At 40.6% G+C, this 17,035-nt stretch overlaps 2 protein-coding genes across 2 annotated transcripts; one reads left to right on the forward strand and one right to left on the reverse strand.

Annotated features, from left to right (window-relative positions):
* Window positions 1-433: 433 nt before the first annotated feature.
* On the reverse strand, window positions 434-8,581 carry LOC121725996. The gene is made up of 4 exons (XM_042113215.1): window positions 8,403-8,581; window positions 1,495-1,613; window positions 928-1,081; window positions 434-725 (listed from the first exon to the last, which is right to left on the reverse strand). The coding sequence occupies exons 2-4, from the start codon at window positions 1,602-1,604 to the stop codon at window positions 510-512; spliced, it is 480 nt and encodes a 159-aa protein (XP_041969149.1). The 5' UTR covers window positions 1,605-1,613; window positions 8,403-8,581; the 3' UTR covers window positions 434-509.
* LOC121725980 lies at window positions 3,768-16,639 on the forward strand. Its single transcript, XM_042113197.1, has 4 exons — window positions 3,768-4,022; window positions 5,497-5,673; window positions 15,326-15,453; window positions 15,651-16,639. The coding sequence occupies exons 1-4, from the start codon at window positions 3,932-3,934 to the stop codon at window positions 16,437-16,439; spliced, it is 1,185 nt and encodes a 394-aa protein (XP_041969131.1). The 5' UTR covers window positions 3,768-3,931; the 3' UTR covers window positions 16,440-16,639.
* Window positions 16,640-17,035: the final 396 nt, after the last annotated feature.

Here is a 17,035-nt window from a genome sequence, read left to right on the forward strand (position 1 = left end):
ACTGACCTCATTCCTCGAAATGTTTTTGTAATGAGCAAAATTAAAAAAAAAATGGACAATCCCCATTATAGAGTCTAGACCACAGAAATAAATCAAGATAGAACGGATAAGTGGGTGGAGTACGCGTGTTTGAATCTTGCACAAGTGAGCAAGATTTGTTGAACGTTCATTTAGTCAGCGCGTACGTATTTCTTACCACGGGTAAGTTATTTGTTCTAACTAAATGCAAAGCAAAAATTGACACGATCGATTCCTTAGCAACGCACGTGCGTCGCCGTTCTATCTTGATTTATTTCTGTGGTCTAGACTGATTGCCTTAATGCATTGCCTTAAGCTTTATGGTTTGATAAATCATTTTTAATAGTATCAGTAAGCCATCTTGGTATAATTGTACACGAGAACGTTTTGATAAATTTTACGAATAAAAAGAGTATCACGCTCTATTGTTATTTATTTTTTTATATTTGTTTACATTCATCCATGCGTGAAGGCGTAATTATTGAGAAAAATTAAGCCAGAATCATAGATTTCATTTCAGGTCGGTCGTGATTGATGGAGTTGAGGGGGAAGCGGTAGCCGGGATGGATGAGCCAGTGGTATTTGCTCTCGATGGCGAAGTCTGAGCCGGTGCACACGTGGAAAGTGTTGTCGCAGTAGTAGCCGTGGGCGCACTTCTGTCCGTACGCATCGAAGTTCATATTTTCGGTGCACTGCTCGCGAGGTCCCTGTAGAAGGCGAAGGATTAGAATCTTTAATTCGAAATTGCCTATTATTCTTATTTCTGAAGTTTATAAACCTGCGATCGCAGTAAAAAGTGTCTTCATCGATGGTCTATCTGTTTTTAATCAAAAAATGTTCAGTAGTTTCGCTCTTCGAAGCTTGTTCGATTCAAAGAAACATTTGGTATAGACTAGAGTAATTAATTACCCTGTAGCAGTCCAAGCGGTTCCCGCAAACTTCGTTGATGTAAGTGCCTTTGAGACACTTTTTATACTTCTTATTCCCGCGAATGATTGGGCATTCCTCGTGGCTGGGTAAGAAGCTCAAGACGTTCTCACACACCGGACATTCCACCAGGGTTCTGTAATCAAGTACATACATCGACGTTAGTACTAGTATTATTTTTACTTTTATTATTATTACTTAATAAAATATATACATCATATAATAGGCTATACGTACGCAGATAGGTAAACTTTAGCAAGCTAATACGATTTATCAGACACCAAAAATATTTTATTTGTTTATTCTCCTCGTGTTCTTCAGATTCAAGATCATTCCAAGATACACATCAGAGCACAAAAATAAAGCATTCATTCGAAAAACAATCAATCGAGTGAATTATGACCACAATATAATAGTGCCATGACGGTAAATATTCCATCTCTTTCGACTCATGCGACGCTTAAAAAATGAAAACTTTTTAAATAAAGAAAATAATAAAAAAACTTAAGTACCAGCAACGACAACACCGATAATCGATAGTTACGTTACCCGTCCTCGTCCGCCGGCTCCTCCCTGATGATGAGGTCTCGGGAGTCGAAGCCGGTGTAGTGCGCCGCGCACGCACACCCCAGCACCAGCAGTTGGATCACCACGTGCATCTTAGAGTTCTTGGAACAGAGTATAAGATTTTATATTTAAAAAGTTTTTTTTTTTCACAATAAATAAACGTTTTAGGTAAAGGGCTACAACTTTGTTATACATTATGCTTTTTTTAAAATAAGTACGTGAAATTTATACAATGTTTTTGTCTTGTCAGGATAAGTAGTAAATTGACAGACGAGGACATGCAAGACCAAAGGTTTCTTATGTCTACGGGCAAGACCTACCTAACCTATAACCCCTTATATTACTATGCATAGTGTTTGTAAGATTCATTAATTAAGGTACTAAAGTGATTAAAGGTGTTTCATACGTGGGAGAGCCATGCTTCGGCACGAATGGGCCGGCTCGACCGGAGAAAACCGGCGTGAAACTGCGCTTGCGCTGTGTTTCGCTGAGTTAGTGAGTTTACCGGAGGCCCAATCCCCTACCCTATTCCCTTTCCTACCCTCCCCTATTTCCTTCCCTTCCTTACCCTTCCCTATTACCCTATTCCCTCTTAAAAGGCCGGCAACACACTTGCAGCTCTTCTGATGCTGCGAGTGTCCATGGGCGACGGAAGTTGCTTTCCATCAGGTGACCCGTTTGCTCGTTTGCCCCCTTATTTCATAAAAAAAAGTAATTTATCTTTAGGGTTCTATCTCATTAGGTTTCTTTTAGAATTATTTAGCTTTTGCCCGCGACTCCGCCCGCGAAGACTTCAGTTTACAGCGCGCGGTGGTTCCCGTTTCCGTGGGAATGCCGGGATAAAATGTAGCCTACATTACTGCAAAGTTTCCTCAAAGTCCATCTAATAAACAAATTAGTGTCCAATTTCAAAGGTTCGTAAAACCTTTGTCTGCCCCCCATTACCCCCACTTAAAATCATAACACCCAAAAACCGCTGTGCACTTTTGTCATTTTAAGTAAACAATATTTAAGCCAAATGTAATAGCCGTTGCCCATTCCAACAAAAATTTTCATAAAATAAAGACAGCAGGTAAGACGTGCACAATCATTTAAATTGATGAGTTCTAGCAATATTGTTTTTGAATCTACACTGATTAAATGAGGCATTGAAGGCGTGGGATCGGCTGCTTTCTTATGAATTATTGCTATAATTGGAAACATACAATCATAGTTTTAAGAATAGGGATGATGACAAGGTCAAAGATTAGCGAATTTTGTAAATAAAATAAAGAAATCACGGTAAAAAATAAGTGTTCCTAAAATTTCAGCTTGATAGCATTTGTATTTTTTTTGTTATGCGCCTTGAAAGTTGGATATTCAAGTCGATTTTCTTTTCAATTAAATTTCTTAATATTTGTATACAATTCGATAACTTATGCAATTAAAAGCAACTTTTGTTATGAAACCACTTTCATAAACGCAAAATTTAATATATCTGTCGAACAAAGTTGTCTCCCGATGCGTACAAACTACGAAAGACATAGTTTCGTAGCACTTTGTATGGAGCGTTTCGGGCAGGTCTTTTTTATGAGATATTTGAATTGTCATATCTTGGTGAATTTTTAAGCTATCAGAGTCATTCTTTCAACGAAGTTTCTATTTTTTAAGTTTCTTTCAATTACCGATAAGAAAATAAATAGTCATCATGCCTATTGGTGCAAAATCATGAATACTTTTGTCATGAGTCATCGTAGAGGTACATCCAAACTAATAATATATTATGCGAAACTGTGTCTGTCTGTTAAGTATCTAACTTAACGCCCAAACTGCTTAGTCGATTTTGCTGAAATTTGGTATGGAGATAATTTAAGTCCCGGCAAAGGACAAAGGATACTTTTGATCCCGAAAAAATGTACGTTGTGGTCATACATAAGTAGTTATTTATAATTCATAATAATTGTGATGATATAGACTGCAGAATGTAATTATATTTTACGACATGTAACAAATAATGTTCAAAAGTCACTGACACGGTGCTAAATTAAAAATAAACTATTTATTTTAGCATCATAATCTCGTTGCGACACGAAGGAGTCCACAAGCCGCTGTAGTATTAGCGAGTTTGTTAAGGCTATGGCATATGCCGTCGTTGACGACGCGCAGTGGAGCGCTTGTTGTTTTTGTCGATGTGGCGATGTTGCGAAAGCGCAAGTGCGCCGTATGCGCACGCGCCGCCCGCCCCGCCCGCCCCGCCGCCCGCGCTCGCGCCTACGAAATGCGCATTCATGTGTCACGCTTTTAACCTTGCGGTTGATTTTGAGTTTTCAGTGTTGTTTTCAGTCAAAATATAAACTTTTTTATTATTTTGCATCGATTTTACTCAGTAGTGGTTTGTTTTTGTGTTTACTTTGTATAAACTAACGTTTGAGGATACAAAATGGGTATGATATCAAGAGTACGCGGACGAATAAGAAGTGATTCTTTCTCGAAAATTCAGATAAAATCAGAAGATAAAATTGCGAATACAGGTTAGTTATTTCTCAGTGATAAGATGTCAGTGCGGATTCAAGAGTTTATGGTGTCTTCTTTTGTTAAATTACAGCATTTTCGATACATTTTTAGAGGCGATTGCAATGTTTATTTAACGAAGTTATTTTAAGTTAAGTGACATTGCTGAAACATTCTTCTGCGCCCTGTGCATAATGCGATTAATTTTTTCTTCCTACCTAGTGATAAAATTAAAAAAACCGGCCAAGTGCGTGTCGGGCCATGCGCAATTTAATTATGGTTCCGTAGTACCGCTAGTTTTATTAAATTTTTGTAAGGGCAATGAATGTACATTTTTAACGTGTTTAACACTAGTAACATCATCATCTCAGTTACTTTCAAAGGATTTGAACGAAAAGTTCCTTTTTACTTCTCCGAATACATTTTTTTTAGTTGATCGACTATTACTTATGAAGTCTTCTTAGCCGTGATAGTTTTCCTTTTAAATTCAGCATATTTCCTACTCCCGTGAAATTTTTCACATTTCCTGAAGCAACCGTTTAGCTGCTAGAAGGGACTTTAACGATTTTTTTCCACTTTAAAACGTAATATTTCACAAACGGATCCCTAAATCGTAAAATGATCTATGAATACTCATATTTTTTAATAACCTATCTAAAGACAATGAAAGAGAAAGAGCAATTTTTCTTCACTTTTGTATGGGAAAATTCGTGACACTGGGGCGCTTGCCCATACAAATCACAAAGAAAATTGGGTCTTTCGGCGTTGCTACTTTCACAGTGAACACTCTACAAAGAACACATACACACCCTAAAGTATTATATCTTATTGATTTGTGGTAGAGCCTTGCTTCGGCATGAATGGGCCGGCTCGACTGGAGAAATACCACGGGCTGACAGAAAACCAGCATGAAACAGCGCTTGCGCTGTGTTACTTCGAGTGAGTGAGTTTACCGAAGGCCCAATCCCCTACCCTATTCCCTTCCCTACCCTTCCCTATTCCCTTGCCTTTCCATCCCTACCCTCCCCTATTACCCTATTTCCTCTTAAAAGGCCGGCAACGCACCTGCTGCAGCTATTCTGATGCTGCGAGTGTCCATGGGTGAAGGAAGTTGCTTTCCATCAGGTGACCCGTTTGCTCGTTTGCCCCCTTATTACACAATGGGGTGGGCGCAAAAAAATTTATCCCCGCTTGATGTGTAGGGAAGGTACCATAATTTTTTTTAATGATTTCATGTACCATTTTGTTGACATCACTAATATTATGTGCATTCATGCCAAATTACAGCTTTGTAGGTCCTATAATCTCTGACCAAAACTGCGGACAGACAGACAGACAGACGGACAGACGGACGGACAGACCAAAACTATAAGGGTTCCTTGTTGACTACGGAACCCTAAAAATAAGCCCTTCTTGGAGACTCGACAGAGACCCGAAAGTCAGTAAATAGCATTTATTGTTAGCGTCATCGAGGCTATATTGATTGTATTTCAGTATGGCTGCTCTCGTTGGTTCTGCTGCTGCCGTACTGGGCGCCACGCGGGCTGCTGGTGGCGGTCGGCGGCGCATGGCTGATGGCCGCCTACACCTGCCTGGTCGTGCCCGTGCTCATCTCCGCCAACTACCACTACCCGGCGCGCTGGTACCCGGCGGTGGCCAAATTGGCACAAGGTAAGTTTATTTTGTGGTTCTTTGCGGTGAGATATTTCATATGAAGCACGTTATTAGTACAGTGTTGTAAATAGCCGAAACGCGCAGCGCGTAGCTCGTAACGCGTAGCACTTGATATGCAGCATGTATTAAAAAAGCAGTTAAAGAACGTTTGTGTGCTAAAGCGTATTATAAAGTCAATGATTTCTTTGAGGACAGCACACCTTGGGAATAGGGTGGCTCCATGCAGGTTACTTTTCTTTTTTGTTACATAGCTGTAAGCCATAACTTTGTATTTTTCCATTTTTTTTTTTGCAAAAGATGGCCCCGTGCGAGTTTCTTACGCCGATTCTTCTCGGCGGGGTAGTTCCCGAACCGGTGGTAGGCAACGTAGTTTCTTCGTTCGACTTTCAAAAAGTGTATCATGATACCCATTTTGAATAAAAAGATATTTTATTTTATTTATTTATTTTATAGGTAACTCGTAGCATTTAGCTCGTAACGCGTAGTACGGTATACGTAGCTCGTAGCGCGTAGCTCGTAGTACGTAGCTCGTAACGCGTAGCATGTAGTGCGTAGCTTATAAAGCGCGTAGCACTTAGGTCTTAGCGCGTAGCATGTAGCCCGTATAATGTAACAACTTGTATGCTGATATCAGCAAACAAGTTACATTATTAAAGCGATTCAAAGTTTTGTTTTTAAGAATAGAAATTAGCTATAATTTACTTTGATTTTAGACGCTGCAAAATAAAAACCGGATGTGTGTAAACACATTTTCTGCCAACCTGACCTACCCGCTGCGCCCCCGTTGTTTACTAATACAAAACTATATAAATAGAGAGATAAGCTATGTGATACAAACTCCTAAATAAAGACTCATAATAATACAAATTAAAAATAAATTCTATATCAGTCAACGGATGTAGGATGAGGTTAAATATTATAGAAAGTTGTTAAAAGTTAAAAAAGCTTTAAATATTATATTGCAAAAAGACGTGTTTTTCTCTGTAATTTTTTAAATAATTTGGATTACAGTAAATATATGAAGTAAAAATCCTTAATTGCCATATTCGCACAATAAATATTTTGCAACAATAAAAAATCAATATTATTTGAGTATTTTTTATAGTAATAATTGCAAAGTAATCAATTAGTTTGCATGATTACGGCGTGCTTGTAATTAATTTAGTAATTAATTTAATCTACCTTCCATTTAGAAAGGTATGGCAAGTTAATATAGTGATACAGAATCAGCCATAAACCTATAATGCTCAGTATATATTAAGTCTATGGAATCAGCGGATAATTTATCTGAGGCAAGAATTCTGCAAATTCCTGCTCGCTCCAAATAAATGTAATATTCGGGCGATTTATTCTCGTCGAAGTGCATTTTAATTCCCGAGGTCGTCGACTCGCTCAGTGCCGAAATGAACTGATACTAAATATAATCATTTATCTTAATTTAGCTTTATGTGACTCACAAAAGGCTTAGTGGCCTGTAGGCACTAGGCTGTAAGTGATACAGTTATAGGTCGTTTAATCGACCAACACTTTTAGAATAAAGCTTTTTACTAGTAATGTGAAATAATCGCAACGTGCATATAAACGGCATTATTTATGTCCTTTATAAGCACGTTGCGATTATTACGGAACCCTAATAATAGTGCCATTACGACGCCTCCTAACGCCTCCGTGGTCCAGTGGTTAAGAGCGTGGCTCTTGTCTTGGAGGTCGTTGGTTCGATTCCCGTTGGAAACATGTTACTTCCAGGTTTGGTTAGGACAATGCAGGCTGATCACCTGATTGTCTGACAAGTACTTAAGATGATCCATGCGTCGGATGGGCATGTAAAAAGTCGGTCCTGCACCTGATCTCTCGCCAGTCGTATCGGTCTTCCGTCCCACTGGGTTATGAGAGTAAAGAAATAGAGAGTTCTCCTGTGTACTGCGCACACACTTGGGCACTATAAAATTACTCCTGCGTACCTGGCCTGGTTTCAATGAAACCGGCCACCGTCACCGAAACCGGTGTGGGGGGGTATTATTATAAAGGGCAATATAAGGATAATTATTTAAATATTATGCAAAGAATTAAGTCTTCCTCAATAATTATGATAATTTTTGTATCGTAAAAGTGCTAACTAAGTAAGCTACTACATATTTTCTATATCTTCAGTATTTTCAATGTTCAAAAATAGTCCGTGACAAAACCAAAAAAGTATTCGTGTCGAAAAACAGACTGAGCGAAGACTTTGCGATATCTGTGATTCACGAGACGCACTCCCCCGATAAACAAATTATTTTCAAATCGGATTTAGGAGAAACAATCATTCGCTACCCACATCCTATTGGGCGACGTTTGTTTATATATGTAGACAAATATTTGTCGAAGACTCGGGTCATTGTCGATGTGAAGCTGAATGAAGGGGCTGGCGACGGGCCAGCGGACGTGCGTCACTCGCTTTTACTTGTACGAGAGTCCGTGCAACAACACATGTACGATGTTTATGAACTAAATTAAAATAATTGCCTCCTTGAAGTCGGCATACCAGAGAAAGTGACGCTACGGACTTTTGTACTATGAACAAAGTGATTGTTTCCCTGTAGGCCCTCTACGGCGTAGCGCGTAGCTCTATATGGAGCTACATAATCTTTTTCCCCGGCCTAAATTATTATTGTTTTAAAGACTCAAATGCTCCAATTGAGTTTCATATTAATTATAACTAATATTTATGTATATTTTATACTTACCAGAGATTTTCAGATGTTAGGAATATTATAGTGCTGCTGCTTCTGTAGAAGGCTCCTCTGAACTGCTTGTATCGGAGAAAAACTGTCCTTTTATACCAATTGTTTTCCAAGAAAACAATATTTTCCCTAATAATTTTAAAGGGCTTATGCAAAATGAGCAAGCAATATTGAACGACTTTCATAAATATTATTTATATTATTTTTAATTATTTCTCATTGATTGTCTATATAATCTATATCTATTCGCAAAAGTTTGGAAGCATCGCAGTCGTAAGAATATTCTCATAAACTCATTTGAAAAACAAAATTTGTGGAGTTTCGGGATACTCACCTATAATAATTTAAAGTATATTATACAATGTGTTCCGACACCGGTGTCCGATCATGTAATGTCATGATGTATGGCATATTTTAGTGACAAATTGGCTTTCAAAAATTTTTTCTCCAACTTGAAAAAAAAATTTATTATTCTCTGGCTTCATACTAATCTGACCAATACTTCATAAGAAAATTGATATAACTTCTAAACTATCTGACTTAGAGCATAGAAGTAAAGGAATTTATTTAAGATGAAAACATCCTCTATGTTATTAAATTAAAAAAGAACTAGTTTAATTCCCTAGATTTTTCACAAAAAGCCATTAATTAAAACGTATTACATTTACAATTATTTTCCTTAAACTTTGGTTTTACTATGTTTTATTCAACGAAATTTATAAAATATTGTATATATAATATAAAAAATTGCCTGTGTAAGTGTAGTCCACAAGTTTAGCTATCAAATAAGACCTTTTTTATCTTCATAGGATATTTACATGTGTGAAGTAGTCAGATTAGTATGAAAACCCAATAAAAACTAAAATGGCTGCATTTTACAACCGTGAGAGAGAGAAAAAATTTGAGAGCCAATTTGTCGATAAAATATGCCATAGATCATCGAACACCGGTGTCGGGACACATTGTATATCGACGGGTGAAAGCGGAAGTGACGTAACTTGAATTTTGGTCAAAATCACTTTTTAATTGATTGTTGTATAAAAAAAAATCTGCATCGAATGGTCTACATCTCGTCTTTCTACGATAAATTCTAGTAAAGATACGACCATGGATTTTTACCACCTTTTAGCACAGACCTTAAAAAAAATTGTCGTAACTAGACGAAAAACTGCAATTTTTGGATAAAAGATAGATATGGCAATGCGTGAGAAATTAGAAAAAGATACGACACAGGTTTTTAACGCTCGAGTTTGATTTAAATGAGTTACGACATTTCTGTCGCCTAAAATACAACATTCCCAAGGATACGACAATTTCGCTGCGGGAAATGTTATGTACTTTTATAGATACGACAATTTATTTCATACTTATTTCATAGGTATGAAAAAGTTATTACATTTTAAACACATAATTTTAATCTCAAACCTATACTTACAACCAACGAATATAGTTGAGTTATGTGTACAGAAATAAGTAACGCCATTTCATCTCCCTCCCGCCCCTCTATGATACCTTCGCCGGCGCTCCCTATACGCCGTTCTTAACGCCTTTTAGTTGATGCGCAAGCGTCGATTTGAGAAAACGAGTTTGTTGCTGTATTCTTAACACTATTGTATCAATGCACGTTTATTCGTGTCATAAATGAAGCTTAATTAAGTGTAGTAAAAGCAGAGTGGGCCTTTTTTTGATGGGCAGGGCAACCCATCATGGGTGCCCCGGGTTGGGGATGTGCCTCAGTTAAGTTGAAGCAACCCGGGGGTATGTGGGACTATTACCCACTAAAACCACCTGCGGTTTGTCTTCAGCCGTATACGGAGGGATGTCTTGGATATGTCTAACACAGGACTCCCTCCACGACCGGACTTCCTCCAAAATAAGGGAACGCTTTGGCAAACTGAAGCATTCCCCTCGGCGCCGGGACTAGCAAAGCCGGTCAGGTTCCCATCCTGACCCGGAGCCCCGGATTAGACAGAAGTTTGGAGGTTCGCGTAACGACGCCTCCGTACTCCCATCCTACGCCAGCGGAGTGGAACGGAGGATGGATCATCCTCTCGCATGCAAGGACGGTTTCGCAGAAAGGGACCGCCGCCTGCCAGGCCTCATCGCTCTCGAGCATGCAGCGAACCTCGCTCGAGAAAGCTCGAGAGCGAGAGGTCCCGCCCAAGCACCGCCAAAAATCATGGTGCTGCACAGCCCAACAAACGCACAACTCGAGGGTGTACTAGGCCGTGTCCTCCGCAGCACCGCACTCATGGCAGGCTGGCGTTGGCTCCCTCCTGGCAGCATTACACAAGTACGCACCAAAACATCCGTGTCCAGTGAGTACCTGTGCAAGGCGGAAGGTGAGGGGTTTTCTCTTGCGGCGCCGCAAGAACTGGATGCAGAGCCTGAGCAGTACGTTAACTATACTGGGCCTGCGCCAGGCCCTCACCCCACCTCCTCAACAGCCACTGCTATCCCAGCTTTCGGACCCATCGGAACTCCTCCCAATGTAGGTCTTCGCCCCGTGACCTCTTTGAAACGAGGAGGTGCAACTCGGCAGAGACCGTCCCAACAAGCTCCCACGCCGGGTTTTCCACCAGGACCAGGACCCTCACCGCAAAGACCCGCTGCGCTCTTCGCAGCTGGCCCTCTCATATATTCTTACGACCGGTGAGGGAATCTGCCCAAATTGGGGCACCGTACCGGACTATATTCCGACAGACTCCGGAGTATAGCCGCTTGCAGGCTTTGCTAGGCCCTCCTATATTAGGCAGAGGCCGGCCCAGCGCTGACGCCGCCCTCACGACCTTCGGTCCCAACTGTTGGGAATGAGGGCCGAAGGTCCACCTTCCGTCCAGAATGAGTCCAAAACATTTATGCATCGGATTCATCCTGACCTCCATCTCTCCGATAAGAAGTCGCGCTCCGGGTGGGGGACCTCTCCTCCCGGGTCCGCGGAAGAGTAGGGTTTCGGGCTTGCTTAGGCGTACCCGAAGCCCAAGCCACTCTATGCGGCTGACATAGGTGTGGTCTACAACAGACGAGCACCATGCCCGAGAGAAGAGCACACCGCAGGACCCAGTCGAAGCAAGAAACATCCAGACGCGAACCTTGTGGGACACCGCACTTGACCTTCCTCCTCTCTAAGGACCCCAACCCGTCCTCGTAGATAGCAGAGTGGGCCGGCTTCTATTGTGTTGAAAAAGTGTGCTCCAGAGTTGGCTCCGGTCTTAACACGTCTTTTTTGTTTATCCTACACTTCTGGCATTGTCCCGGCTTCTTGCAAGACAGCTTTGGTGTACCCGATCCCCAAAATAGGTGACCGCTCATATGCTTCCAACTATAGACCAATCGTTATAACCTCCATCTTCTCGCAGATTATGGAATCCATTATCAATAGCCAGCTCTTTCGATACGTGGGCGGCTTGGGATTACTAAGCGACAAACAGTACGGGTTCCGAAAGGGTCGCTCGGCTGGTGATCTCTTGGCGTACCTAACCCATCGTTGGGCTCAGGGGGCTTCAGGGGGCTCAATACTTGGCGTAAATATTTCGAGCGAAGGCCAGTTCTGGTGTCATCTAGAGGGTGAAGCCAGGCTAGCCTCGAAAAAACTTGGTGTTTTTAACAGAACCAGACAGTATTATAGTCCGGGCTAACGTCTACAACTCTACAAGGCGCAGGTTCGGCCTTATATGGAATACTCTTCTCATCTCTGGATAGGGGCGCCAAATATCAACTACTCCTTTTGGATCGTATCCAACGAAGAGCCGCTAGAATTGTTGACTGCCATAGTATTTCAAACAGGCATGACCCCTTGGAATTACGCCGAGATGTAGCTGCACTCTGATTCCTCTATCGGCTGTATCACCGGGAGTGCTTCTGCAACTTGTCGCCATCATTCTTCACGGTGGAAGATTGCCTGTCATCACCTTAATGAGTGGCAGTCTTCCACCGTGCGTTTTTCACGTAATCTTCTGCTGCACACATGTAAAATTCCCTGTTTATTTTCTTATAATATATAAACAAATAACAGTAAATAATCGTATTATTTCTTGTAATATGTTATAATGACATTCTTTTAAAACAAACAATTCATTCACTTTAAGATACAGCATTCCATTTTAACAACGTCTGTCACCGAGTTTGCACTTAAACCAAAAGTTGTAATGCAATTTTATTAAGTTAACAAGATACGGCGAAATGAAATTTGTAGGGACATGTTATATTTGAGATACGACAGATCCGTCGCTCAAAAAAAATTGCTTTTTTAAGTTGTCTATACATTTCCTCTCAAAGATACAACATTTCTGCTGCATAAAATAGAAAAATATTTTGTCGTAACTTGTTAAAAATCAATGAAATATCAACTTTAGAACAATTTGAACAAACTCATCGTATAGGCCTCAGATTAATATAAATACGTTCCAATTTTTAACGTTCTATGTTGATAAAAATGGAAGTTATGAATTTTTTAAAAAGTTTTTTGGCTCTCACCCGTCGATATTTTATTAATACTTTTTTTAAATGGTACATCTACATTTTCTTTTTTAAATCATTGCGCGTACACTTTTTGTATAACTGTTAAAGCGATACGAAAAATTTATCGCCTTTCAACTGGATATTGCCCTCCTTCAATGGACGAAAAAACTTTTGGATGTTCGCCAGGCGTTTCCAGTTTAACATTTAAAGTTTTTTTTTTTTATAAAATTGTTGACAAAGGCAAATCCTTAGAAGCATTTAAAATCATTCCTTTGACCGCACCACCCCAAGTAAATATTCTTAGTTTTGAAAATTGATACGAGATATCCATGAAAACGTACCGATTTCATTATATCCCCAAAATATTGTTTTAAAAATTTTAAAAATACTTGGTTCTTTTTCACATAAAAGCTGAAAATGTCGTCGTGGTTATAGTTGGTACAGTTTATTTCAAATGATAGGAATATTAATTAAATGCAAATGAGCAAAAAATCTCCTGCTTAAAATGAACAAGCAACGCGATGTGACAGGTTATGGACAATCGCTGACCAGCCTTGGAATAAAATTTCCTCGCCTTTTCTCGCCTGAGCTTGTTGCTACGTTCTTTTAAAAGGAGTTTGTTAAACTTGAACAATAAAAATACGCTGATTTTGGTACCACACACATGGATAATTAACTAAGTTACTTTTTATTTAAGTATTTTATTTATTTATTTAATTCAGGCATCTTGGCCCATATTATAAATACCCTATAGACTAACATATAAACAATTATACTAAAAACTAACACTAAAACACTAAACACGTATTGTCTGCGACGTGTTCGGAAGTCGTCCTCGGAACCTCCTGTAGACGACTCCAATCGGCCAGAACTCCTTCTTCTCGAAGGTCGGTAGATGGTGCGTCGGGACTCTCACCACAAAGGAGCCAAAATTCACTTTGTGGCGGGACTTTATAAAATGTGATAGCAAAAGAGCTCATCGCCTGGCCTGCAAAAATAAATTCTTTGCTGGCCTGATATATAAGTTCCAATCAAATCTTACCTTTTAATATTTACTTTAGAGTAATTAAAGGTGTGTTAGGTACAGTATAAGTAATTTGTTAGTAGACTAGACCTTTAGTTTACGTAGGTCACACTATAAGTTTTGCGTAACTTAAAAAAAACGACATGACGTTATAACCAAAATATTATGTTTATTGCTTTTCAAAATACTCTCCTTAACATTCTAAACATTTTTTTATGCGATCGAACCATTTTTTTAAACAGGAGGACCACAAATCTGAAGCCATGTTTTCTACGTGCTGATTGAACGCTATCACTGCCTCTTCGGAGTTGGTAAAAGTGAAACCTCTCATAAAATTTTTAATTTTGGGGAAAATACAGAAATCACAGGATGATAGGTCGGGCTATGCGCAGGATGGGTGACGAGTTGTGCTCTTTAGCGGAAGCTAAAAATGACTTTGTTTTGTTGGCCGTGTGTGAAGAGGCGTCGTCATGGTGTAGGAGAATGCGGCTTTTTAGTCGTCTTTTGCGAACCTTTTCTAATATCCTGGGTAAACAAATGATATAATACCACTCAACATTAACACTCTTTTCATCTCTAAGTGAAATTGTACAGATGGGATCCGTAGCTCAGAAGAAAAACGCGATTATTTTCTTACCAACGTTTCTCGCCTGACTCACTTTTGTTGACCTATTCTCATTTTCAAACACCCACTCACAAGATTGTTGTTTTTTTTCGGGTTCAAAACAACAAATCCACGTTTCGTCTCCTGTGACAATGTCATAAACAGCATTAGAATGTCCGTGGTCGTGCTTCAGTAGCATCTGTGGCCTGTGGTCACCATTCCACGCGAGCTCGCTTCTGCTCCCGCGCTGTTATAGTTCATGAGGTATCCAACGACAATAAAGTCTCCGAACTCGCAATTCTTCGTGTACTTAAAAGTTTTTGAATTTGGCTCATACCAATACCCAATAGTCCGCAAATTGTCTCATAGTTAATCGGCGGGTTTTCTTCAATAAGCCGCTTAACAGTAGCCACATTATTTTCGTAGACGACAGTTGAAGGCCGCTTCACGAAATTCGTCATGTAAAAAAACTTGACCTCTCTCAAATTTAGCATACCATCTCCTCACGGTGCTCAAAGAAGGTGCTTCTCTACTAAAAGCAATTTGAAGATAAGCAGCACAGTCTTGCGGAGGGAGAGAACTTTTAAAATCATAAAAAATCATCGCTCTATAATCTTTTCGATTCCAATTTCGTTGCGTACCGTACGTAGGGACTTCGATGTGTGATAAAAAACAATTGACAAATGATTTCCCGCCAATTTTTTATTTAAATTGCTAAGAAGGTTGCAAAAAAATATAACACTCAAAACTTAAATAGTTCCAATTAGCTAGAAGTGCAAAACTTTTAGTGTGCCCCATGTAAAACAAAACAATTATAGTCAAATTTGTGTTTTTCAGAAGCTGCACGCAAACTGCGCGTGCCGACAGCTTGCGTTTTGAGCGTCCTGAAGAGCGCGTACGCGCCTCTCGATAGAGCAGAGCGACTCTTCCTACAAATGAACAATCTTTCCACAATGATCAGTCAGGTACCTATTGAAAGTGGATAAATCATATCAAATTACGATTTTTCTATTACTTAAATGATGCCAAAGTGAGTTTAACGTAGGTAAATTATAGGTCCCAAACTATTATTTCTAAGTAAGTATTAAGATTAATTACAAATAAAAGTTAGGGACTTATACTACAACAATTAATAATTATTACTAGTATTTATTTTTTGCAGCTGCTGATTTTTACGGCGTGCGACAGAGTAATGGTTTACCAGGGGCGCCTGACGTCCCTGTACTCCCTCATGTTCTACAACGTGATCACGTACTCGGTGAACTACGTCCGGGAGATCTGCACGAAGGAGGACTGGTCCCCGTACGTCAACGTCACCCGCCACTCCCGGGTGAAGCACCTCGCCATGTCCGCGACCAAGATCGTCCTCGAGTGGACTAAGGCGGTCACGTTCATAGTGACGATGACCTTCATCCTGCTGACGCTCGGCCTCGAGCAGGGGCTGGAGCACTTCAAGCCGACAGCGCTGTACGTCGTCACGACGGCCACCTACTACCTGGTGTCCGAGAAGACGTTCCTCGAGCTGTGGCCGGCGGTGGTGGGTGCGCTCCGGCTGGAGAGCCTGGAGGGCATGGAGGCGCTGTACTGCGGCGTGGCGGCGCGCGGCGCGGCGGCGGCCATCGCGACGCCGCTGGTGCCGGCGCTGGCGTGGGGCGGGCGCTGGCGGCTGGCGTTCCTCGTGTTGTACATATGCGTGGCGGTGCACGGCCGGCACCGGCTGGGCGAGGCGCTGGGCCGGCTGCGGGAGGCGCGCGGCTCGCTGGCGCGGTTCCGGCGGGCGACGGCGGACGAGCTGGCAGGGCTGGAGGACGTGTGCGCGGTGTGCCTGGGCCCGATGAAGGCGGCGCGCGTCACGCCGTGCTCGCACTTCTTCCACGCGGACTGCCTCAGGAAGTGTCTCTCGGCCTCCGACCGGTGCCCCATCTGCGTTAGAGAGTACGTGTTCTGTTGAGGAGTGTCGTTTGTGAAACATTTGACGAGCGGCGCCGGGATGTTTTGATTTCGTAATATTATTTACTATTATTGCGACTGAATTAATTTAATTGGACGATCGTGTTGTTTGTTTACGTGAAGTACCAAACGTGGTGTACTTTTATAATATTTCAAATAAAGCCGACGATATGTAAAATGACGAGTTTTAACGCATATACATACATAATATACTACATAGTAAATACTTAGGTTTCACCAAAATAATAATATTGTGTCCATTAATGGAAGTTCTTTTATACTTATTTCATATCTGCAAAGCATCGTGTTGTTCTTCCATGTTAATGCTCGTTACTTTGTTCTTATAAAAAAAAACCTAAACTTAGTATTTTGTTTACAATTATTAATATCATCATTTTAGTAACTCACTTGATTGATGAGTAAACTTTAATATAATGAAGAGTTTAACAGACAAACAATTACTTAAAACTGTAACTAAATCTTCATTTAATTACAGTTATGTAATTGTTATACTGTGGAATATGTGTTTGGTGGCCACAAAGGAAGATCTTCCGACCGAGCGAGGTGTTGTGCTCGTCAGGCTGGAGCCCACGTGAT

Source organism: Aricia agestis, chromosome 4 (assembly GCF_905147365.1).
Source record: "Aricia agestis chromosome 4, ilAriAges1.1, whole genome shotgun sequence".
NCBI lineage: Eukaryota > Metazoa > Arthropoda > Insecta > Lepidoptera > Lycaenidae > Aricia > Aricia agestis.